Source organism: Cucumis sativus, chromosome 5 (genome assembly GCF_000004075.3).
Source record: "Cucumis sativus cultivar 9930 chromosome 5, Cucumber_9930_V3, whole genome shotgun sequence".
Classification (NCBI taxonomy): Eukaryota; Viridiplantae; Streptophyta; class Magnoliopsida; order Cucurbitales; family Cucurbitaceae; genus Cucumis; species Cucumis sativus.
In genome coordinates this window covers 22,832,518-22,858,746 of record NC_026659.2, presented here as the reverse complement: position 1 = coordinate 22,858,746, position 26,229 = coordinate 22,832,518, and the positions used below count along the sequence as shown (strand labels likewise).

At 39.2% G+C, this 26,229-nt stretch overlaps 1 protein-coding gene across 12 annotated transcripts in view; it reads left to right on the top strand.

Moving 5' to 3' along the window:
• Positions 1-26,229, top strand: part of LOC101209319 (phosphoinositide phosphatase SAC4) — a 91,954-nt gene that overhangs the window by 40,250 nt on the left and 25,475 nt on the right. For 11 of the 12 annotated variants that reach the window (XR_004216451.1, XR_004216452.1, XR_004216454.1 and 8 more), the window contains exons 12-13: positions 5,342-5,455; positions 20,310-20,501. Coding sequence is in view for 7 of the 12 variants with exons in the window: in XM_011657138.2 (XP_011655440.1) it covers positions 5,342-5,455; positions 20,310-20,501 (306 nt within the window). In the remaining 5 variants the exon portion in view is untranslated. The remainder of the gene's footprint in view (positions 1-5,341; positions 5,456-20,309; positions 20,502-26,229) is intronic. The other variant, XM_031885086.1, reaches the window with a different exon arrangement.

The window sequence follows — 26,229 nt, the reverse complement described above, 5'->3', positions numbered from 1 at the left end:
TAGGAGAATGGTTATTTATGGATGTGAATGATGGTTACAGCTAATTGTTTGAGTGTAACTAATCAGTTATTGTAACTGATTAGTTTTGAAGAAAACAGAAAAAACAGCTAATAACAGAAAATAACAGAAAACAGCTAATAACTGAAAATAACAAAAAACAGCTAATAACAGGAAAATGGCTAATATCTATTTGTGCTGTTTATTATGACTGTGTGATTGCATCATTCCATCCTCCGGAGATTGTACTCGACCACGAGTACATTAATCGGCAAGTTGGAAGTTGTCCATGACTCTATCTATCTTCCGGTGTAAATCTCCCAAGGAGTCCTCGACGGCCAGCAAGCGAACCGTTGATGTCCTTGGTGAGAGGGCGGCGGTGTCCTCCGTCTCTTCTTGCGCACGGTCGTCCCCCGTGGCTGGGTTGTTTCCTCTCCGGCCAGCCATCCGTCCAAGAATCGGGGCTGCTCTGATACCACTTTGATGTAATTCAAAGTTGGATTTGGATCCTTTCTTTTATTCAAGAATTCTAATATGCCATTCTTAATAGGAGAATGGTTATTTATAGATGTGAATGATGGTTACAGCTAATTGTTTGAGTGTAACTAATCAGTTATTGTAACTGATTAGTTTTGAAGAAAACAGAAAAAACAGCTAATAACAGAAAATAACAGAAAACAGCTAATAACTGAAAATAACAAAAAACAGCTAATAACAGGAAAATGGCTAATATCTATTTGTGCTGTTTATTATGACTGTGTGATTGCATCAGTATCATTTGTGTAGAACACTTAGGTTTGAGAGATAATCATAATATATTATTGCATTCACTCAAGAATTATATATACAAGATTCAATGGTCACCAAAGAAGGAAAGTGCAAAAGAAACCAAGAAAGGAAAATATAACAAGGATATTCACAATAATAGAATTATAACTCTCCCTCAAGTTGGAGCATATATGTTAATCATGCTTCAACTTGTTACATAGATAATCTATCGTGTTCCACTCAATGCTTTCGTGAAGATATCTACTAATTGTTCTCCAGTCTTCACATATCCGGTAGATATCCAACCTTGTTGAATTTTTTCACGACAAAATCACAATCAACTTAAATATCTTTCATGGAACGCTGGATTAGATGCAATATGAACTGTTGCTTGATTATCACACCACAATTTTGTTGGTATGGTGATTTCAAATCCCAACTCAAGAAGAAATTGATATATTCAGATCAATTCACACAGATTGTGCCATTGCTCTATTTTTTTATACCGCACTTGAATGTGACACCACATTTTGCTTCTTATTATTCCAAAAAATCAAATTACTACCAACAAAAACACAATATTCTGAAGTTGATCTTCTACCTTCTTTGGATCCTTCCCAATCGGCGTATAAAAAACATTCATTATTAGTATGACCATAATCCTTATATAATAAACCACGTGCAGGAGCAGCCTTCAGATAACACAAAATCTGTTCCAAAGTAGCCAAATGATCAATTGTAGGGCATGGCATATACTGGCTCATAATACTCACTGAATAAGCTATGTCCGGTCGAGTCACTGTAAGGTAATTAATTTTTTCCACTAACCTCCTATATCTTTTAGGATTACTTAATAATTCTCCATCTCTTGGGAGTTGTAAGTTGGGCATCACTGGGAACTACATGGCTTAGCCCCTAGCTTCCCTGTTTCAGTCAACAAGTCAAGTATATATTTTCTCAGTGATAATAGTATGCCTTTCTTGCTTCTTATTACCTTGATTCCTAGCTAGGAAGTATTTCAACATGCCCAAATATTTTATTTTGAATTGGCGATGAGGAGAGTCTTTAGCGACTGTATACTTGGAGCATCATCTCCAGTAATCACAATATCATCAACTTATAAGAGTAACAGGATGACATAACTCTCAGATCTCTTAAAAAAGACCAAGTGATCTAATGTGATTTTTCGCATTCCAAAGCTTTCAATCATTTGACCGAATTCTTCAAACCAGCCCTGTGGACTGTTTTACTCCATTCAAAGATTTTCGAAGGTGACACACCGTTCCAATCCCCTTGAGCAGCACATCCTAGTGGTTACTCCACATACCTCTTGTTGAAGATCACCGTGGAGGAATGCATTTGTAATATCAAGCTGATTTAAGGCCAATGGTTGATTGAAGCTAATGAAGTAAACAACCCTACTGATGCCATTTTTGCAACAGTGAAAATTATCAGAATAGTTAATGCCATATGTTTGTGGGTAGCCTTTCGCTAGAATGCGTGCTTTTAATCGAGCAATAGAACGATTAACTTTAACTGCAAACACCCATTTTCAACCGATAGACTTCTTTCTTGCTGGGAGAGAAACTAAATCCCAAGTACAATTGTCATTTAAAGCTGTCATCTCCTCCACCATTGCAGCACACCAACCAGGATGAGACAAGGCTTCAGGAACAGTTTTAGGAATGGATACAGACTCTAATGATGCAATAAAAGAACATGTAGAAGACGACAAATGGTTATATGAAACAAAATGGAAATGTGATGAGCACACTTATGTTTATCTTTACGAAGAGCAGTAGGAAGATCATAATGTTGTTTTCAATAATGATTCTCTATTTCATTGATTTACTAGAGGTACAAACCTAATTATAAACAAAGAACAATACACATAAGGAAAGCATATTATGAGAATAATATCTCCAAAAATACTCTAATTACGGCAATACCCTCTCCCTCAAACTCAAGGTTCTAGAATGAACTTGAGTTTGCTAAGAAAAAAATCGAATCAGTAGATCTAGGATAGAATCAGAAATCCATGGAGAACACAAAGAACTTCTAAGCTAAAAACAAACCCACAAAGAACGAAATGAAGAACTTTTGGGATAGAAACATAGATCCTTGTATAGAGTTCTATATTAGAACCTACGAAGAACGAAACAAGAACTCTTGGGCAATGAGCAAAAACTAGCAACACGATACAAATGGCGGCGAGGGTCTCAACAAATCTGAAACGAACAAGGGAGAAGTGCTATGGTGAAACAACGCCAAATAGGTTGGGCATCACCGAATCTAGCTGTGTTGGGCATGCAACTAGGCAGTAGGGGAGGAACGATGATGAGTCTTATTAATGACATGTGATGGAATTGACAGAATTGGGCAGAACGGAACTGGAGCAAATTGAAACCGTAGTAGAACTAGTAGAAAATCAGAGCATGAAATCAGGCCGAGCGGAACGAATTGAAACGAAACACGAAACTGAAGCATGAAATCGTGCAAAGCGGATCTGGTCAAACCGGAACAAATCGGAAACAAAACATAATCGGAGCAGGTCGTCGTTGTCATCGTCTCTCGTCTTCGGATTTGAACAAAGCATGAACGAAGATGAGCAGCGGTGGCAGATCTGAAGGTCTTGAAGGGTGGTGGCTGGGTCAAATTTGTGCATGTGCGGCCACTAGGAAGGTCGGATCTGGAACAGAAGGGTTCAGTGGCAGACGGGAGATGGATCTAGGTTTCTCGATGAGGAGTAGGTTAGTTGGAATAGAGGGATGTTTGCGGTGGGTTTCTGGGTTGGAAAAGAGTAAGCGACGATCGCACATCTGCTTGAGAAAATTTAGATAAACCCTAATTGGGGATGGCTCTGCCTCTGTTGATCTTGATGAATGATCAACGAAGGCAAAGATCGAATGAGGATGTGGCGGGTAGAATTCAATGAGACAAAAGAAACCTAGAGCTTTGATACCATGTTGTTTTCAAGAATAATTCTCTATTTCATTGATTTTACTAGAGGTACAAACCTAATTATAGGCAAAGAACAATACACTTAAGGAAAGAATATTATGAGAATAATATCTCCAAAAATACTCTAATTATGATCACTCGTTTTCAGATCCAATGATGAAGAATACGGGTGTACATAAGTTGGGTTGGACCAGGTTAGAGGAAAAATATGGACCAACCCAAAGTAACCGGGTTGGCAAAAAGTGAACCCTATCGGTTGAATATGTTAAGGTCAACTTAACCCAAAAAATTCGGGTTGGGTAGGCGAGTTGGCCGTTTTTTTAATTATATTGTTTTTCAAATTTTTACTTTGACATGGTCAAACGATCGCTTACCTAGTCATAACATGCTCGTTTAGTATGGTCAACATAATCATTTAGATTTGAAGCCTTGTTCCCATCGTTTATTTTTAAACTACAAGTTCGTCAACTGGGTGAAGCTTGTTCGAGATTGTATGCAACAGACAACTCATATTGCTGACCGTCTTCAATGCTCTCTTTAATGATGTTTTCAATACTTTTCTCTCTCACGTTCTAAAAACCATTTTCTCTAAAATGTGAAGGGAGGCTACATCATATTGTGATTTTGCCGGCGACTTCGGATTTAGCACGATTGACTTGTTGACTAAGTTAGGACAAGTATCACACAGTTGCACATCCCGTGTTTGGAAGGTTACAATTGTGACACTGAGTATGTGGGCATCGAAAGTGGACTGAAAGAGTTTTAAGATTTTAAAGTTTTTTAGGTTCTAAAAAAATTATGGTCTTTTTAAATTTTAAAAATTATGCTTTTTTTGTTTAAGGTTCAAGAACCTGCTCTCATACCATGCCAAAAAACGTAATTTTCTATATATTTCACAAAGAGAGTAGAAGAACAACCCATTGCATATAAGGAAAAAATAAATCTGGCAAATATAATACAACCAATATAATAAAATATAATACGAAACGGGAAATAATCAACAAACATTTTGTTTTCGTTTAAAAGAAAGTAATCCAATTTGGACATAAATCTTGAATGGAAAACTATGCAAAAAAAAATATTGTGAAGAGAGCTCTAGAAAGAAGCAATAATCCTGGCAATTTGAGAACGATCCAACCTTGCCAATGATTTATCTTGAAAGACTGAATTCTTTCAAACAAAATTCCACTAAGGATTGCTTTGACTGCGTTAGAACAAAACAACTGAGACTTTGGCTTTAAAGAACCTACCAAATTTGAATAACAAACTGTAATTCCTCTTTTATAATTTCCTATTTGAGTAATATTCTATAAATGCTCATCTTATTTTTCGTTTTTGTTTTATCGATCAAAGAATAAATGACTGAAGAAGTGACTGCATATTACATAAAATAAAATAAAAGTTGCTCCCTGCATAAGAAAAGGGGAGCTAATTGATTAGGATAATTGCTTCTAATAGTGTTTTTTTGTGAAATTAATGTCTTAATTGCATCTTTAATTGAAAACAACAATGAGTAGCTTCTTGGGTATAGACAACAGCCCAATACTAATATGGGGATGTTATTTATTAATTCATGGATATTGTGTAAAAATTTTAACTTCTAAATAATGGTCAGATTTCTGGGACATTTTCAACCACAAAAGAACAAGCCTGCGGTCTGGGAACTAGATTCAGATCAGCATTGTAATGTAGGGAGGAATGGGCGAATCCATGTGCAAGATGATGGAAGGTAAATCTTTACACAGAAATTGCCGGATATATATTTCAACTTTTTTCTTTTCCTTTCTGAAAACTGTTGCGCAAATTTACTAATCATGGGTTGATTGTTTCCTTGTTTCTTTGTTCACTCTGTTTTGTGTTTGACTAAGTTATTTAATTATATAGATTAGGATATGATAGATGCTGGCATTGTCCATCACAGTGTATGCTGATAAACTATGAAATTTTGCTATAATTATAAATATTTTCAGCACTTTTGTCATTTAAAATATGATAAATATTTTCAGCACTTTTGTATACCGTCATTTGACATGTCCCAAAGTCTTTCTGCTCAATCCATCTTTTGCCAGAGAAGGGCGAGTTTATTGAAATAGGAAATCACGTCTAGGGTCCCTTGTTTGCATCGTGGACCTGTTTTCTCAGAGTATACAATTGAGAGACATTATGATGCTTTGAGTAGAGTTTCTTAGTTGTATCCCACAAGTCTTTTGGAGTGGCTACAGTAGAGGCTTGTCGATTTGTTGTCCCATTAGATTAATTAGCATATGCCGAATGAGTGAGTCCTTCCCTTTCTAGAGTCGTTCCAAGGCATCACCCGGTGGAGGACAGACAGTCTTTCCTGACAGAAACCCGAACTGGTGACGACCCTCAAGGAACATCTAGATTACTTAAGACCACAAAAAATAATTTTGGCTGTTTAATTTTTCCCCTTGGAAATTTTCTATAGACAATCCCAGAGAGCCAATTATATAATTCAAAGGAAAATTAGGGAGTGAAGTTACCAGGTTCTTTGAATGCATCGGTAGATTGGTTAATTTAGACTATTCCAAGGATTCACCAACTTCAAAACCACTGAGCATACCCTTGATCATTCTCGGAACCATGGATATGATGATGCTGCTGTAAGACATAAAAAGGCAATGGCATGTGAACTGAGGTCAGTCCGTAAACCAAAGGCAACGACGGTGTGTAGAGGGTGTGGATTGTCGGAAGGGTATAATGGCTATACTTGGGATGACAGAGGGGAGAAGGTTGACTGGTTTGTGAAGGTATCCGACGGTGGTGCGCGGGCAAAGGCATTTGGTGTCACGAGCATGCTTGTCCAAGGTGTTGTTTGCCCATGGCCGCATGCTTAAACATCCTCAAACCACCTTATCTTTATGTTTTGTACATAGTTTAGTCTTTTTCTTTCCTTTTGTTGTCACCGACCTAGAGTGTGACGTTTCGGCATTTTCATATGCAAGCTTGTCAAAGTTAAAAATGTTTAAAATGTACTATAGACGAGACATAGTAGTGTAATCCCTGACCAAGCCTTGTTTCACTCTTTGCTTTCTAAGCTTTCTTTGCGATTGGCAGTCTTCAATGCTTTTCTTTCTCTCTCACATCTTATAAAATCAATTTCTCTCCAAACGTGAAGGGAGGCTACATTGTACCGCAAGTTTGTCCATGACTTTCGAATTTCATACGGCTGACTTGTTCACTGAGTTAGATCAAGTGTCGCACAATTGTCCATTCCGTGTTTGAAAATTGTGATTGTGAAAAGTGGTATCAGAGCTTTGTTAGCTCTTTGGCTAAGCGAGCTGCAATTAAACAACTGTCGAAGTTGCAGTCTGAGCGACTGAGTGAGATTGAAGAGCAATTCTTGTATTTGAGAGAATTGCCAGACGAAGTAAGATTTCTCCAGACCCGACTAGAGGGGTTGGATTGAAAAGTCGGAGAAATAGACGAGCTACCCATAAATGTATTGGCGCTGAGGGTTGATTCGTTAGAACATAGAACCACCCAAGCAGGTAGTTTTAAACGTGGGAGTAGCTCTTCAAGGTCTATTGCATACATGGAAGAGCGTGTTGTAGGGCTTGACTGTTCCCAGAAGACCATGCTAAAGTTGTTCAGCAATCTGTCAGACAACTGTAGAGCCACGATTGAGACAATCAAGGTCGAGATGGCTGGGATGAAAATGCAAGTAAATTTAACAATGCAAACAATGGATAACCAGACCTCGAATCAAGCACATAGTGTTTCGAGAAAGTTCAAGATCCTGAAACCCAAAGCCTTTAATGAGAACCGTGATGTTAAAAAGCTTGAAAATTTCATCCTTGATATGGAACAGTACTTTAAGGCTAGTGGAACCAATTCTGAAGAAACCAAGGTGACATTAGCCTCCATGCATCTGCCTGATGATGCAAAACTCTAGTGGAGGTTGGAAGTGAATGACGTCCAAAATGGTCGATATACCATTGATATGTAGGAAGATCTTAAGAAAGAACTGAGGGCTCAATTCTTTTCTGAAAATGTAGAATTTATTTCTAAAAGAAAACTGCGAGAACTTGCACGCGGGAACCATGAGAGAGTATGTTAAACAATTCTCCGGTGACATGTTGGACATTCGAGACATATCGAAAAAAGACAGTATTCTGCTTTGTAGAAGGACTCAAGCTGTGGGCCAGGAATAAGTTATACGAACAGAAAGTTCAAGATCTTGTCTTTGCTTTTGCTGCTGCAAAGAGATTGTTTGAGACAATGGTGACCAAGGGTCCCAAAAGAAGAATGTGAGCACACCGAATCCGAGGAATAAGATCTCCAAGCATAATTCCCCAAGAAGCTTGACAAACGATAATAAACCACAAACCTCAAGCTCTAGTGCTCCTCAAGGAGCACATCAGTCAAATTTGAATCAAACAAGACCTATTTCTTGCTTCTTGTGTAAAGGCCCTCATCATGTAGCCGAATGCCCACACCGAGGCTCGTTTACAGCTTTTAAAGCCTTCTTACAGTGTTCTAACGATTCCGAGGCAAAAACAGAAGTTGAAAGGGAAGATGAGAGGGACACCCGTCGCATGGGTGCGCTAAAATTACTATCAACAATTCAAAATAAGGCATCTCACCAAAAGGATGCTTTAAAAAATGTACTCATGTTTGTCGACGCGGTCATAAACTCCAAACCCGAAAAGAGCACCATGGTAGACTCAGGTACAACTCATAATTTCATTTCTGAACAAGAAGCACATCAGTTGGAGTTGAAAATCGAGATAGACATAGGCAAGATGAAAGTTGTTAATTCTGAAGCCTTGTCAATAGTTGGAGTATCGAAAAAGATATCTATACATTTAGGCGAATGGAGAGAAGATGTTGATTTACTCATTGTTTGCATGGATGATTTTAATGTAGAACTCGGTATGGAGTTTCTCTTACAACATGAAGTCATTCCCATGCCACTGGCTTAGTGTAATGGTAGTAACGAGTAATCATCCGACAGTAGTTCAAGCAAATATCAAGCAACCAAGTGGGTGAGAATGATTTTAACCTTGAAATTGAATAGGGGCTCAATAGAGAAGAGTCGACCTTTATGGCCATCCAATTTTTGGATGAGCAGATGGAAATTGAGACTTCCCCAGTAGAGATTTAGAATGTTTTGAATGAATATGTTGATATCATGCCGCCTGAACTGCCAAAGTCATTACCTCCTCGACAGGGGATCGACCACGTGATTGAGCTTGTCCTAGGAGCCAAGCCCCCGACAAAGAATGCTTACCGAATGGCTCTACCTGAGCTAGTTGAGCTTAGGAAACAGTTAGATGAGTTATTGGTTGTCGGATTTTTCGGACTTGTGAAAGCACCTTATGAGGCCCCTGTACTGTTTCAGAAGAAGAAAGACGGAACACTTCGACTATGCACAGACTACCGAGCTTTAAACAAGGTTACAGTTCAGAACAAATATCTCATCCTGATCATAAATGACGTGTTTGACCAATTAAATGGAGCTCAGTACTTTTTGAAGCTCGACCTCCGGTCAAGCTAGTGCCCAGTTCGGATAGAACAAGGGAACGAACCGAAGACTGTGTGTAACAAGGTATGGAGCCTTCGAATTCCTCGTAATGCCCTTTGGCTTGACAAACTCCCCCGCAACCTCTTGCACTTTGATGAATCAGGTATTCCACAAGTACACAGATCAGTTTGTGGTGGTTGATCTCGATGACATTGTATTTTTCAGTTCTAGCCTTGAAGAACACCAGGTCCATATTTGGTTTGTCTTTGACAAGCTCTGGTGGAATCAATTATATGTTAAGAAAGAGAAATGTGCTTTTGCTCAACAGCGCATCAATTTTCTCGATCATGTCATCGAATGCGGAAAGATTCAAATGGACGAAGATAAGTTGCAAGCTATTAAGGAGTGGAGAGCCCCCACTTCTGTGACAGAGTTACGTTCCTTCCTTTGATTGGCTAATTACTATCGCCAGTTCATCGAAGGATTCTCAAGAAGAGCCGCACCGTTGACTGAGTTGTTGAAGAAAGATAAGACTTGGAGATGGCCACTAGAATGTCAAACTGGTTTTGACGAATTAAAGGTGACATTGACTAGAGGTCCTGTCCTCATATTGGTCATTTGTAGTTGAGACCGACGCATTAAAATTTTCCCTTGGGGTCATCCTTACCCAAGAGGGCCACCTAATAGCTTTCTAGAGTCGTAAGCTTAATAATGCTGAGAAGAGGCTGTCTCCGAGAAAGAAATTTTTGCTGTGGTCCATTAAACAGAAACTGGTTGGTTGCGATGGAGAATGAAGAAGCTGGAAGTTATTTGGTCGCGATGGGAAAAGAAGAAGTCGAAATCGGCAATCGTGTGGATGCGAAGAAGGAAGAAAACGCCAGCTAATGACGATCTACGGTGGTCCGGAGAGGTGATTGGGAAGATGGGAGAATTGCGTGAAGAAGATGAAGTTGCACACGTAAGGATGCCAATGACGTGGCAGTAAGTGATAGGAGATAAGATTAGGGTAAGAGAAATAAACCCTAAAATCTTGGGCTTTATTTATTCCAGTGGGCTTCAACTTTTGTTATATGGACTTCAAATAAATGTGCTTCAACTTGTTATAAATAAAATAGGAGAGGTCCATTATTGTGTAGATGAAGTGGGTGGAGATTTTCAAGAATGGGGAAGACGAAAAACGTGCCTAAAGGTTGGGAAAGGAAGATTCAGTAATAGTGAGCTGGTTTGTGGGCTGAAGAAAGAATATTTTGGGCTATGGGCTGAAAGCAATGGATCTGTTTGGAGTTAAAAAAATTTGGAAGTTGAAGGGAATTTTTTTTTTCAAACTTGGTGAGCATATTATCACTGTGACGAGTTGTAATTAAAAAAAGAAAAGAGAAAAGAGGGTCAATTTTTGTGATCATATTTGTAAGCACACCTTTGAGGACAAGGTGGTCTTGAAGGCCCGGGTAATGTTAGATACCTAGATTTAGATAGGGTTAAGGGTAGTTAGTTACATAAAGCAGTTAGATAGTTATAAATAGGAAGTTGGAGAAGGAAGAAAGGTATGAAGATTTTGGTGAGATATTGAGCTGCAACATTCCTTGAAAAAGAGGAAGGCAAAGGGTTAGGGTTCTTTTACTTGTTTGTTCTTTTTACTTCTTTTATATTGTAATTCCTGTTGACGGTATCAATAAAATAGAAACACTATAATAGTGTTCTATCAGGTTGGTTCTATGATGTTTGGGAATTTGGCTAAAGGTATGATATCTCACTAGGTAGGTGGTTTTCTGGAGGCGCAGTGTTGTTTCCTTTAATGACAAAGGCTAAGATAAGTGTTGTTTTTTAAGGTAGGAACTCCTTACCTTTGATTATTGATAAAAGTTGTTTTTTATTGAAAAGAGAGACAACGAGTTCACACCAATTTACGTGGAAACCCGAGTACCGGGAGAAAAACCACGATTGTTTGTTGTTATTATTTTCTAATGAATAAAACAATAGGTACAGGGGAGAATAAATAGAGTACACAATGGAATAAAAAAGGAAAAGATTTAGGAAAATAAGGAATACATTCCATAATCTTTCCATAATTATTCTAGGATTCTAACAAGGAAAAAGCCTAGAAAAAAAGGAAAGAATTCCAACACTCCCCCTCAAGTTGGGACGTAAATATCAATGAGGCCCAACTTGCTAACGCAGAAGTCGAAGTTTGGTCTGAGAAGCCCTTTGGTAAGAACATCAGCAACCTGTTGACTCGAAGGGATGTACGGAATGCATATGCTTCCACTGTCAAGTTTTTCTTTGATAAAATGTCGATCAATCTCAACATGTTTAGTTCTATCATGTTGAACAGGGTTGTTAGCAATACTAATAGCGGCTTTATTATCACAGAAAAGCTTCAATGGTGTCTCACATTCCTGATGAAGATCTGTCAAAACTTTCTGAAGCCAAATTTCCTCACATATTCCTAAACTCATAGCTCTGTATTCAGCCTCAGCGCTGCTCCTGGCCACAACACTTTGCTTCTTACTCCTCCAAGTTACAAGATTGCCCCAAACAAAGGTACAATAACCAGAGGTAGATTTTCTAAACATCAGCCCTTTACCAGGTGTTGATTTTAAGTATCTCAAGATTCTGTTGACAGCTTTCATGTGTTCCTCATTAGGGGTCTGCATAAACTGGCTGACAACACTCACAGCAAAGGAAATATCAGGACGAGTATGAGATAAGTAAATTAATTTACCCACGAGGCGTTGATACTGTTCTTTATCAACTGGAACTTGATCATCAGAGTTTCCTAGTTTGCAGTTGAATTCAATAGGAGTGTCAGTGGGACGACATCCTAACATACCTGTCTCGGTTAACAAATCAAGGATGTATTTTCTTTGAGATACGGAGATACCTTCTTTAGATCTGGCCACCTCCATTCCAAGGAAATATTTCAAATTTCCCAAATCCTTGATTTCAAACTCATCGCCCATTCTCTGCTTTAGTTGACTGATTTCTGCCTGATCATCTCCAGTCAAAACAATGTCATCCACATAAACTATTAGAACAACAATCTTTCCTGTTTTGGAAACCTTTGTAAATAAAGTATGATCAGAGTGTCCCTGCCTGTACCCTTGGGACTTGACAAAGGTAGTGAATCTGTCAAACCATGCTCTGGGAGACTGTTTCAGACCATATATAGATTTCTGGAGTTTACACACATGCTGACCAAACTGGGCTTCAAATCCAGGCGGAGGGCTCATGTAGACTTCCTCTACGAGGTCTCCATTCAAAAAGGCATTCTTAACATCCAGCTGATATAGAGGCCAATCTTTGTTCACAGCAACAGATAACAGAACTCTAATAGTATTCAACTTAGCAACTGGAGAAAAAGTTTCTGAATAGTCAATACCATAGGTTTGAGTAAATCCCTTCGCAACTAACCTTGCCTTGTGTCTGTCAAGAGTACCATCAGCTTTGTATTTGAGAGAGAACACCCATTTGCATCCCACAGTTTTGTGTCCCTTAGGTAGAGTACAAATGTCCCAAGTACTATTCTTTTCAAGAGCTTTCATCTCTTCCATGACAGCATTCTTCCATTCAGGATACTTTAAAGCAGTGTAGATATCTTTTGGTATTATGGTAGAGTCAAGGCTTGCTGTAAAAGCTCTGAACTGAGGAGAGAGATTATCGTAGGAAACATAATTGCAAATGGGGTGTTTAGTACAAGACCTGGTGCCTTTTCTCAGAGCAATGGGAATGTCAAGAGAGGAATCATACTCATCTGATTTTCCTGTATGACCCTGTTCCGCTTCATTATTACGGGTTTCTATTCTGACCTCAATCTCATCACCACTGTCCTTTTCTTCCACGTTTTCAAGAACAGCAACATTAGACCTGTCATTCTCACTTATCATATTCTTAGTACAGGGTTCAGTAGGGTTTTCCATACCTTGATCTCGAGGAGGTTCAGAGTCTTGGACTGGAGCCGGCGGCTGACTAGTAGGGGAACCGACTTCCTTTTTGTGATTCCTCCTGTAGTACGTTTTCCAGGGGACTTGGTTTGTGGGTAGGACTATGGAATGAGGAATGATGTTAGACACGACACTAGGAGTGGGTTCGATGAATTCAAAGGTGTTGTTAGACTCTTCACTCACACTCTCCCCTGAAGATGGCTAACGGGAAAGTAGGGTCGATCCTCACAGAAAGTAACATCCATAGTGACAAAGTATTTTCTGGATGGTGGGTGAAAACATTTATAACCACGCTGGTGAGGGGGATACCCAACAAACACACATGCCTGAGCCCGAGGGGTAAATTTGGTTTGATTAGGGCCAAAATTATGGACATAAGCGGTACACCCAAACACACGAAGAGGAACCTCAGAAACATGACGAGTCGATGGGTAGGACTCCTTAAGACAATCTAAGGGAGTTTGAAGATGAAGAATACGAGAAGGCATTCTATTGATTAAATGAGCTGCTGTAAGAATAGCATCTCCCCACAAGTATGAAGGAAGGGAAGTAGAAAGCATAAGGGAACGGGCTACTTCCAGAAGGTGACGGTTTTTTCGCTCGGCCACTCCATTTTGTTGAGGAGTGTAGGCGCACGAGTTTTGATGAACAATCCCCTTGGAAGCAAGAAATTCACTAAGGTTATGGTTTTGGAATTCCCGACCATTATCACTCCGAAGAATAGCAATTTTTTGATGGAATTGTGTTTCAATGGTGTGATAGAAATTTTGAAACATAGAGGAAACCTCAGATTTATCAGTGATAAGGTAGACCCAGGTAAGACGGGTATGATCATCAATGAAGGTTACGAACCACCGTTTTCCAGATGAGGTTGTTATCTTGGATGGTCCCCAGACATCACTATGAACAAGAGTGAAGGGTTGGGTTGGTTTGTATGGTTGTGAGGGAAAAGAGACTCGATGTTGTTTGGCCTGAATACACACATCACAAGATAAGGTAGTCATCTCAACTTTAGAGAAGAGATGTGGAAATAAATGTTTCATATATTGAAAATTAGGGTGGCCTAAACGAAAATGCCACAACATACAATCTTGTTCAGAAGTAGTGAAATAGGAAGATAAGAGACTAGTCCTAGGAATGCTACTAGAAGAGGTATCGTCATCAAGGAGGTAGAGTCCCCTACTATGCCGGGCAGTGCCAATCATCCTCCCCGAGCTCAAGTCCTGAAAAGAGACAGAATCAGGTAAGAATATTGCTTTGCAGTTTAACTCATGAGTGATCTTGCTTATCGAAAGCAAATTATAAGATAGTTTGGGCACATGCAAAACATTATGTAAGGAGAGCCCTGCACAAGGAGAAATCTTCCCCTTTCCAGCAATGGGAGCCAAGGAGCCATCTGCAATTCTAATTGTCTCGTTCCCAGCACAAGGAATGTAAGATACAAAATGTTCAGAGGACCCAGTCAAATGATCTGTGGCACCAGAATCCAGAATCCAGGGGTTCTTCCCATCAATACTAACAAGACCGAAGGAATGAGGTATACCTGATTGGACAATGGCACCTAAAGTGGCAAGACTGAGATCAGTTTGGTTTTTGTGTGGATCGGATTGTTGAGGAGGTTCAGCAGACTCACTCACATACGCCCGCCCTGTGTTCTGTTTGTCGTTGGAAGGGCGTTTCTTACTTCCTGGGGGACGACCATGTAACTTCCAACATTGTTCTTTGGTATGCCATTGTTTTTTGCAATGCTCGCAGACAGGAATTGGTTTTCCATTATGCTTGTCACTGCTACTGTTAGAAGATCTTGCACTAAAAGCAGCAGAGTCAATAGTAGGGGTTGCGGAAATATTCATAGCACTTGTGCGATCTTCCTCGAGGCGGATTTCAGAGCAAACTTCCATCAGGGAGGGAATCGGTCTTTGACCTAGTATACGCCCTCGAACTACATCAAACTTAGGATTAAGACCAGCAAGAAAGTCATAAATCCTGTCATTCTCTTCAATTCTCGAGTACTGTACACCATCAGTGGGATCACGCCAGACTAGTTCTCTGCATAGGTCCATTTCTTGCCATATAAGAGAAAGCTTATTGAAAAAGGATGTGACATCCATGGTTCCTTGCTTGCATTCATGAACTTGCTTTCTCAGCGTGTATAGACGAGAGGCATTCTGACGTTTTGAGTAAAAGTGTCTGGGCTGTGTCCCAAATATCCTTGGCTGTTGCAGCAAACAATAACGGCTTGCCAATTTGAGGTTCCATACTATTGATCAATATGGATCGAAGAATAGAGTCTTCTGCCTTCCAATATCGTTCATGTGGGTCGCCCGGTAGGGGGCGAGGTATTTCCCCTGTCAGAAAGCTAAATTTTTGTCGTCCTTCGAGGACCATCTTTACTGATTGAGACCATGAGAAATAGTTGTTGCCATTCAACTTTTCTCCTGAAAGATGATACATGGAAGACTGAGCCACCGTATTAGTCACATACGGTTGGAATATGCCGAAGATTCACCAACCTCAAATGTTGAGTGAATTTGAGAGTTTTTAAGATCGGGATGGTAGCTAGGATCATTGGGTGGCTGGCCATACAAATTTGACGGCAGAAGCGGTGGTAGCCGATTGGAATTAGATGGCAGAACATAAATCGGGGCGTGGGGAGCAATATAGGCCGCGGACGAAGAAAAGGGTTGGACAGATGGGATGGTCGGCGCCGTCTGAGGAAGAAAACCAGGCGCGTGATGGTCCGGTGGCGGCGCGTGGTGGTCCGGTGACGGCGCGGACGACTGCGGTAATGACGAAAAATTATTTTCGGACGTTTTCTGTAGCCAGCTTAATAATTCGTCCATGGTAGCACTCATCCGAGCATCGACGGCAGCAGCTACGGCAGCACTAAAATTGATGGCTGTCCCTTCTGTTTGATTTTCATAAGTGGTTTGGTTTTTTTGGGTTTCTAGGGTGTTTTCATTGTCCCGCTCTGATACCATATTGAAAAGAGAGACAACGAGTTCACACCAATTTACGTAGAAACCCGAGTACCGGGAGAAAAACCACGATTGTTTGTTGTTATTATTTTCTAATGAATAAAACAATAGGTACAGGGGAGAATAAATAGAGTACACAATGGAATAAAAAAAGAAAAGATTTAGGAAAATAAGGAATACATTCCCATAATCTTTCCATAATTATTCTAGGATTCTAACAAGGAAAAAGCCTAGAAAAAAAGGAAAGAATTCCAACATTTTTCTTTCTGAAGATTAAGTTTTATTTCGGAGAAAACCTTTGATTATTGATAAAAGTTGTTTTTCTTTTTGAAGATTAAGTTTTGTTTCGGAGGAGCTGCCTATAGGTAAAAGAACTACACGACGACCCATCCAGTATAACTCAATAGTGTTGGCTCTACCTCTATGAATGTAATCTGTGTCATATTGCCAAGGTCTTCCTAAAAGAATGTGGCAAGCATCCATATCAAGAACATCACATATAATTTTGTCTTCATAGTGCTGTCCTATTGATAAAGAAATAGTACAAACCTCAGTAACAGTAGCTTCTCCCCCTTTTTTAACTAACTAACTAACCTTATAGGGATTCGGATGTGGGTCAGTTTTCAAATTTAGGCCAGAAACTAGTTTTTTAGATACTAAGTTTTCGCTACTACTACTATCAATGACAACTTGACACATTTTACCGTTAATGGTGCATCTTGTTCGAAAGAGGAAATTCCTTTGAGGTATTTGTTCAGCCGTAGGGGTGAAAATAATTCTCTGAACTACACAAGATAGTTGATCTCCTTCATCCTCATAGATGTTGTCATCTGAGTCATCCTCTTCCTGTCTTTCCTCAATTGTCAAAGTCCTCCTTTGAGGGCACTCATTGGAGAGATGTCTTTGTTGACCGCACCTGAAACATTTACCCAAAGTAGGACAGTTATAAACGTTGTCAACCTTCTTTTTTGTGGCTGGAATCTTTGGTGGGTTTTCATCTTTCTTGGCGGGCTATGAGGTTGTGGAGGAACTTCCTTGTTGAAAGTTTCTAAATGGATTAATTGGGTTTGCTCTTTTCTGTTTGTCCCAATTGGAGTTTGAGAGCAACTAATTGGATCTTCTTGTGTTCGGGTGTATTGGCATAGTGGAAAAAATTGTCTACGTTCTTGATCCAATTAAGAAACTTCTCCATGTTCATTCGACCATTGAAGGTTGGAAGATCTACTTTCATGCGCATTTATTGATCTTGAAAATTCGGTCGAAACCCAAGTCCTTGTTGTGGTTCTTGATGAATGCTCAGCAAGCTATCTTCATCGGAAGAGTCAAAATCTTCTAACAAATATCCAGGTAGGTTCTTCCCATATAGCCGGTTATTGTGGATGTGAATAGGTTCATTTCTTGGTTGTTCTTGGTTTGCAGCTGGATTTCTTGGTCTTTCTTGCCTTTCTTGCTTTGCTGCAATTGGGTTCTTTGGGAGTTGGATTGCTTCTTCTAATGGTTGGGCATAAAATTGGGTAAAAAGATTAGTTAACTTTACTAATGATTGCTGTATATCCGACTGTCTTTCTCGAAGTTCTTCAAGAGCTTGTTTCACCAACTGCAAGTGTTGGTCGAAGGTCGTTATGAGTTGTAAGCTCCAAGTTTTTTGTTGGAAGGGTGAGCTGGGTTCACGCTCTTATACCAATTGATGCAGTAATTGCAAAGCTTAGAATTTTTTATGAATAATATTTCTGATATATTTCATTAATGAGTGGAGAAGCCTTTTTATAGGCAGGAAGTTTACAAGAATAGTTAGAAGTTAGTTATTTTAGAACTAACTTGGAGTTGAGTTAGTTATTTATGACTAACTCAAGATACAAGATTGGTAACTCAAGATACACAAGATTTAAGTAAAAAATAACTAATCTTAAGATACAATAATGGTAATTCAAGATACTGAAGAATTAGCTAAAGAATACTAAAGGACTTAAAGAAACATCAAGAAAGGAGGATGTTCTGCATTATAAGCCCTAAGAATCAGCAAGTGCATCTGTACAACAACTACGTTGACATCCCCTTAGCACTCTCATCATAGACGTAGACCAAAGATTACACGAGTTTGGAGTTAACACAAAAATAAAGAAATACAGCCAGTACATCCAAAATACAGCCATCACAAGGCAAAACAGTCAACAAAATACAAGAAAAAAACTAAGAATAGATATATCAAACTACACTATGCAAGAAAAATGAATGTCTTCAAGTTGAGACTGATTTCTTGGATGGAAAAATCTTCAAACTCACTAGATAAAACACACCAAGAAGACCCATTAAGCCAAGCTGATTCTAAACTGATCTGCCAAGGGGAGGATTTATCATGAAAAACCTGTTGGTTTCTTTCGAACCAAAGATCGGATAATAGAGCCTTTACTGCTGTTAAATATAGGACATATTCTCCTATTAAATTCAGTCATTTTTACGTTTTCCAATTTTACTTTTTGTGTAAAATGTTTTCCTTCTTTTACTTTATGACCGTTATTCATTTTTCCTTGTATAATTCTTTTCCCCTCTACATTGAGGGTTGTGTATTTGTATAGAAAACAAGAAGAATTTTGCGTATTTAGAAAATACTATAATTACATTACACCAATTCAGCCTGGGTGTTTTCTTGAGGTTAGGGCCAATTAAAAGCTGCATCACATTATCTTGAAATGTATTATTAAACACCCAGCATAGGTTGAACTTTTCAAACAAATCATTCCAGCAAGAGAAGGCATAGCTGCAGTAAAAGAACGAATGTATTAGGTCTTCTGAGGGTCCCAAGCAAAGAGAACAAGCATGGGGCAAAAGACTATTGATAATGAATATTTACGCATAAATATTTCTAAATTAAAATTCCTACATTCTCCCCCAAGCTAGTTTAAAGATGCCTTTCGACTTCCCCAGATATCTGTTTCTCCTGTGAGAAAGCAAAGAATGGAAGTAGAAAGCGGAAGGGTTTTCGGCTCCCCCTACTCCATACGGTACGAGCATGATCTATTCCGAGTTGAAGATTTGAGGGCGAATAAAATCCTGTCATTATAAGGCTCTCAGCTCTGCTGGTTTCAAGAGGCCATCGAGTTCCTCTGTCAAAGTGCTGAAAATCAATATTTCTACAAGAAAGAAAGAATAGTTGATGGCATAAAAGAAGTCTAAAGATTCGGATAAGAAAAAGGTTGAGTGCTGAGATGCAATTTTTGGCCCTGGACAGGTGGAAGATCATTCATGCACATCCTTTCAGGTGAGGACAAACAGGGGTGGAAAATATTTCTCAATATCTTGAAAAGTTTCAAATCAAAGCATGATTACATATGGTATTAAGAACAAAGCAAGCTTAAAATGTGTCTTCCTGAAGATTCAAATAGACCGCAAGAAGAGAAGATGGATAGCTATGTGGACAAGGTCCAGCTGAAAAAGGAATACTCTGTTTTAGACCCGGCAAAACAGAATAATCACATCAGTGGATAATCAAGAATTCAAAGGTCACCAAAACAGATTTTCATACTTTATAGGTTATCACTCATCTTTTTGAGTTCAATAGTTGGGTAGAGGTTAAAGAAACGGAAACATACTTTCAATCAAGAGTTATCAGCTCAGCATGTTCCTTATCCTGGTGTTCTCCTTTCCATTCATTTTTTAAGCCATTTGGGATTAAGACTTTAGCTGATTTGTGCTCCTTTGAAAGTTTTCACTTTGCTTGGTATTTTCTTCTTCTTGTTTTGCTTGGGTTGCAGAGAGTCTTGTCCAGCTCGTTGAAATTCTTTATGTTCTCTCTTGTATCAGTTTTTGTTGTATGTGTTCTTTTGGTCCTTTTTGATCTTGGTATATGTCTTCTGTACTTTGAGCTTTAGTCTCTTTCATTTATATTAATAAAGAGGCTTGTTTCCGATTAGAAAAAAAGATGCATTAGCTCACTATAGAGACAATAATGAATGATTTTGAGCATTGGTTTCATTTCAAATAATGAATGATTTTGAGCATTGGTTTCATTTCAAATAATGAATGATGCTTGTTTCCATTTAAAAAGAAGAAAAAGAGAAAAAAAAAAGATGCATTCGCTCACTATAGAAACAATATGCATTCTGCTCATGATGTTTTCATTGGTTTCTCATATATTATGTTTGTTCATCTTTGACTGAGTTATGAGCTTCTGATGTTTAGGTCAGCATTCAAAAGATCCTTCTCAGATGGAAATATTCTTCATGAAAACTGCTCACCAGCATTATGTACAAACAGAAAGCTAGAAAAACATTCAAACTTAGTATTGTCTAAACAATCGCAAGGAGGCAGTGAGGTTCTGTCAGAATCGTCTCCAGAAATATCCACTTCTGGAAATGATATAGCATTCTCAAGGTTTGATACCACCATCTCATCTTTGTGAAATTTTTAGACTCCTTTCTTTCGTATTCCATGCAACAGTTCTTACCAGCAAGTTAGGTGTGTCTTCATTAAACCATAGGAAGAAGTAGAAAAATCAAATGTACTGCATACCCATCCCCATTTGTTTTTCATGGTTTTACTTAAAATATCCAAATCTGGGTGGTGGTTGTATCCGTCATTTTATAGGAGTGTTGATATCATGTAAACCAAGGAGTTTCCTTAACATGGAAGACTCTTTGGTTTCTTTCAAACCACAAATCAGTCAGCACAGCTTTCACCCCCATTACGTTACAGGATTTGTAGATATTTTTTAAGCTTCTGCCCTGCCAAAATATGAAAAACCTTGCTTGTGGCTGTTTTTCCGAAAACCCAGCTGATGTCAAAAAACATAAATAATGCAAACCAACAATTTTGAGCATAACTGCACTTAAAGAGGATGTGCTGAATGTCTTCCTCTTCTCCTTTACGTAGTGCGGAAATTCTTGGAGACAAACAATGGAAAGGACACTTTGTAAGATCGAGGAGCAATTTAAGTGACCAAAAATTATAATCCATACCAGAGTATTAACTCGTCTGGGGCTTTTCGTCTTCCATAGAGTCTTCTTTAGTTCCGTGTCAATCGGAGAAGCCAAAGAGATGATTTACCAATGATTTGACTGTGAAGGATCCATTTGCTTCAATGGGCCAAAAGCGTTTGTCATAGAAACTGGCACCTTTTCATTGACTGTGATACTTAACAAAATTTTGAATTCAAGTATCTCATCATCCTTTAAAAATCTTCTATAAGAAATGGACCATGAAGAAGTATCTTGATCCCAATGCTCCACATCGAACCATTGGGGCATTGTGCAATTTGAAATAGTTTTGGAAATCTGGTTGTAAGAGAGATCTTGTCGACCCTTGAATCAAGCTAAAAAGCGGTCCTTCTCCCATTTCAATTTTAAACACCGCTAAGGCCTCCACTCTTTGCCAGGATCTTGAAATATTTATCCATGGGCTTCAAATGCTGCAAATAATCTTATCCGAGGTGTGCCAACAAAATCTGTCTCTACCATGAATGCTTGCAACAACTTTACTCCAAAGTGATGAATCGTCATTCAAGAGTCGCCAATCCCATTTGGCTAAAAGGGCCAAGTTTTTGTAAGGACTCTAGATAGGAAAATAGTGGATTATTAGAAGAAAATGAATATGGCTGTTAGTGGGGGCATATTAGTAAATAGTTAGTAAGCTGGTTAGATCTTTTTGTTATAAATAGTAGGATAGTGGTTGGGGAGAGGTGTGGAGAATTTTGTAGAAAGATTTCCTTCTAAGGAAACCTTGGGAGAGTCTAGCCCTCTCGAAAGGCTAGGGTTACTTGTTACTTGTTCTTATGATCTTCTAATATATATTTCATATTAGAATGTTCTTTTAAGAGTTCTTGAGTTCATCTTTTCTTCTTGAGGTAATCCTTGTTAGGAAGAATCCTACAAATTGGTATCAGAGCCGTAACATCCTGGGGTGACATGGGCTATGGTGCAGAAACAAACAAAGGAGAAGTTGGAAAAGAACGAGAAGGGCATTAGGGAACTTAAAGATTTGGCTCTGGAGTTGTCCAAAAGTGTCGAGAGGCTGGCAAAGGAATTACGAGAAAACAATGTTAGTTGCCGATGGGAAGAGTCTGGTATGTTGGAAGGATCTATGTTGAAAATGAAAGGAAAGGTGGAAGAAGACTAGGGTGTGATTGAGAAAGGGACTTGGGAGCAAGCGCTTAAATGGGTTGCCGATTGCAAACGTGAGGTGGCTGAGAGAGGAGAGACCCCATGGACATTAGAGCAGATGCATAAATGGATTGCGGATTGCAAGGTGGAAAGTGTGACTTTATGGAATTAATCTCTCTTTCATTAATCATTTAGTAGAGGTACAAGCCTATATATAACCATAGAGAAATACACTTAAGGAAATAATATCAAATAATATCTCCAGAATAATATCACCTAAGAATAATCTAATTACATAATAGAAAGAATATAGAGGAGTGCTAGATCGATGCATCAAAAGCTTCCTAGGCTGCAAAGAGATTAAGAAAGAGACGAGACAAAACTAGCATAAGTGAAAGTTGGAGAAAAAGAGAAATGGAACAATGACTTGAAGATGAAGGAATCAGAGAACGACCATGAAAAAGGGAGGTACGAGGAAGTCAAATAATATCTCCAGAATAATCTAATTACATTAATAGAAAGAATATAGAGGATTGCTAGATCAATGCATCAAAAGCTTCCTAGGCTGCAAGGAGATTAAGAAAGAGAGGAGACAAAACTAGCATAAGTGAAAGTTGGAGAAAAAGAGAAATGGAACAATGACTTGAAGATGAAGGAATCAGAGAACGACCATGAAAAAGGGAGGTACGAGGAAGTCAAATAATATCTCCAGAATAATATCACTTAAGAATAATCTAATTACATTAATAGAAAGAATATAGCGGAGTGCTAGATCAATGCATCAAAAGCTTCCTAGGCTGCAAAGAGATTAAGAAAGAGAGGAGACAAAACTAGCATAAGTGAATGTTGGAGAAAAAGAGAAATGGAACAATGACTTGAAGATGAAGGAATCAGAGAACGACCATGAAAAAGGGAGGTACGAGGAAGTCAAATAATATCTCCAGAATAATATCACCTAAGAATAATCTAATTACATTAATAGAAAGAATCAAGGAGATTAAGAAAGAGAGGAGACAAAACTAGCGTAAGTGAATGTGTTAGGATTCTAACACTAGTTTAGGCCGAAAAGACTGTATAAATGGCTTAAACAGAGGCGGTACTCTGGTTTACTTTATTTATATAGATAGCCAAATGATTATAGAGTCACAAGATGAAAAGAAATTACAAGGAACAACAAGGAAAATCAAGAAAAGAACATACCAGCCTCCTTGCTTTAAGAGACTTGGTGGCTGCTGCAGCCTACCTTCTAAAAGATAAAAAATACCCTAGCTACTCCATACCTAATGATCCTATTTATAGACTCACATATTCCTCAGCCCAGTGAGCCCTACCACTCACGATCTTCCTTCCAATCATTCCTCTCTACCCTTCCTCCTATAAGTATGGATAATTGGGGGTCTTACAATACCCCTCGGTTCCAAGTTCACCTTGTCCTCAAGGTGGAAGGTGGGAAATTGTTGGTTCATTTGGTACACTGCTTCCCAGGTAGCCTCATTCTTCGGTAGTTCTTTCCATTTCACCAACCACTCGTTGGCCCCCAAGTCCTTGTTCCATCGAATGCCCAGTATGGTTTCTGGTTGAAGCTGTAGTTCAAACTCTTCCGTTAGTACTGGTTGTTGGATTTGCACTACATGCGTTTTTCCCAATTTCAGTTTCAGTTGGGAAATATGGAAGACGTCATGGATGGAAGCTTCAGGCGGTAACTGCAGCCTATACGCCACTTCACCAATTTCTTCAATTATGCGGTAAGGTCCATAGAATTTAGGGGCCAACTTCTCCGATCTCTTTCGTGCTAGAGAATGTTGCCTATAGGGTCGAAGCTTGAGATATACCTCATCTCCTACCTTGAACTTAAGTTCCCTCCTCTTAGAGTCGGCCATTTTCTTCATTCGGTTCTGCGCTACGTTGAGGTTCTCCTTTAGAGCATTCAGTGCTAAATCCCTCTCTTTCAGCATTTGTTCCATATACAATCTGGAAGGGGTTTGATCTTGAGGAGGCATGGAAAGTTGTATTATACCATAGTTCTGCCCAGGGAATGAACTTATTCCACTTTGTCGGCTGCTCATTACAAAAACACCTCAGATAAGTTTCTACACAACGGTTTACTCTTTCAGTTTGACCGTCCGTTTGTGGGTGGAACGCCGTACTTCTTTTTAGAAGGGTTCCCATGCTAGCAAATATTTCTTTCCAGAAGTTGCTTATGAAAATTTTATCTCTATCGGAAATGATTGACTTAGGTATTCCATGTCTACTCACTACTCGGTCAATAAACACTTCAGCCACTTGCCTTGCATTAAAAGGATTCCTCATGGTGATAAAGTAGGAGTATTTGCTCAACCTGTCCACAATTACCATTATTACATTCATACCTCCTGCTTTAGGTAGTCCTTCAATGAAGTCCATGGACCAGTCTTCCAAGATTCTTTCTGGGATTGGAATTGGCTGCAGAACTCCAGCTGGTTTAGTTGCTTCCAACTTATTTCTCTGGCAAACCTCACATTCCTGCACATATTTTTTAACATCAGCCTTCATACCTTTCCAATACAATTCCCCACACATCCTTTTATACGTCCTTAAGAACCCGGAATGGCCTCCCAAAATGGAGTCATGAAACGTATGTAGTAAGGTGGGGATCAGAGTGGATTCTTTTGACAGCACAATTCGCTTCTTATACAGTAGGTTTCCATTCACCCATTGGAATTTACTAGGCTCATCAGGATTTTGTTTTAATTCTTCAATAATTGCCTTAAGCTCTTTATCTAACTCAACTTCTTTCTCTACCACCTCCATGTTGACAATACCCGTGGTGGACATACTCTTCATTTCCACTGGCTGTTCTATTCGGGAGAGGGCATCGGCTGCTTTGTTTTGTAATCCGGGTTGGTAAAGTATTTCGAAGTCATACCCGAGGAGTTTAGTCAGCCACTTCTGGAATTGGGGTTGCACTTCCCTTTGCTCTAAAAGGAATTTGAGGGCCCTCTGATCTGAGATGATTGTAAACTTCCTTCCCAAGAGATAATGTCTCCACTTCTGTACTGACAGCACCACAACCATCAATTCCCTCTCATATATGGACTTGGTTTTCGCTCGGTTGGATAGTTTTTGACTGAAAAAAGCTATGGGATGGCCATTTTGAGATAGAACTGCCCCTAAAGCAATCCCCGACGCATCCGTTTCAATGATGAAAGGCACTCCAATCCGGTAGAGCTAGTACGGGTAGGGTTGTCATGGCTAATTTCAGCTTATCAAACGCCTTTGTTGCTTCTTCCCCCCATAGGAATGAGTTCTTTTGTAATAATTTGGTCAACGGTCCTGCCATCTCCCCATACCCTTTGACGAATCTTCTGTAGTAACCTGTCAGCCCTAAGAACCCCCTCAATCCGGTTACATCTTTGGGCTGGGGCCAATTTACCATGTCCTTGATCTTTTCTCCATCCGCTTCAACCCCTCTACTGGATATTAAATGCCCCAAATACTGAATCTGCGAATGAGCTATTACGCATTTTTTTTTTGTTGGCAACTAATTGGTTATCCCGCATTACTGCAAAAACCATGCCCAAATGCTTTTCGTGTTCTGTGAGATCCGTGCTGTATACCAATATATCATCAAAAAATACCAGTACACATCTCCCGAGGAAGGGTTTAAAGACCAGATTCATTAATGATTGGAAAGTAGCTGGTGCGTTAGTGAGGCCGAACGCCACTGACACCCTCCGGTTATGGACAACCATCAAACCCTTCTTTCCACGTGCCGGTGTCACTTGACCCTTTACAACAACCATATGTTTGTGGTCCCGAGATTAACCAAACTTACAGCAGAGTTGGTTTTGAAGTTGATGCATGCTCGGCACAATCTAAATCGACCGATCTACTGATGTATTCAAAGAACCCAGTAACTTTGACCCCTAATATATCTTCGAATTATATAACTAACTCTGCTTCCCTTAGTGCTCAATTCTCGACCCACGATAATGAGAAGAATTGAGGGAAACCAATCCTCGCAT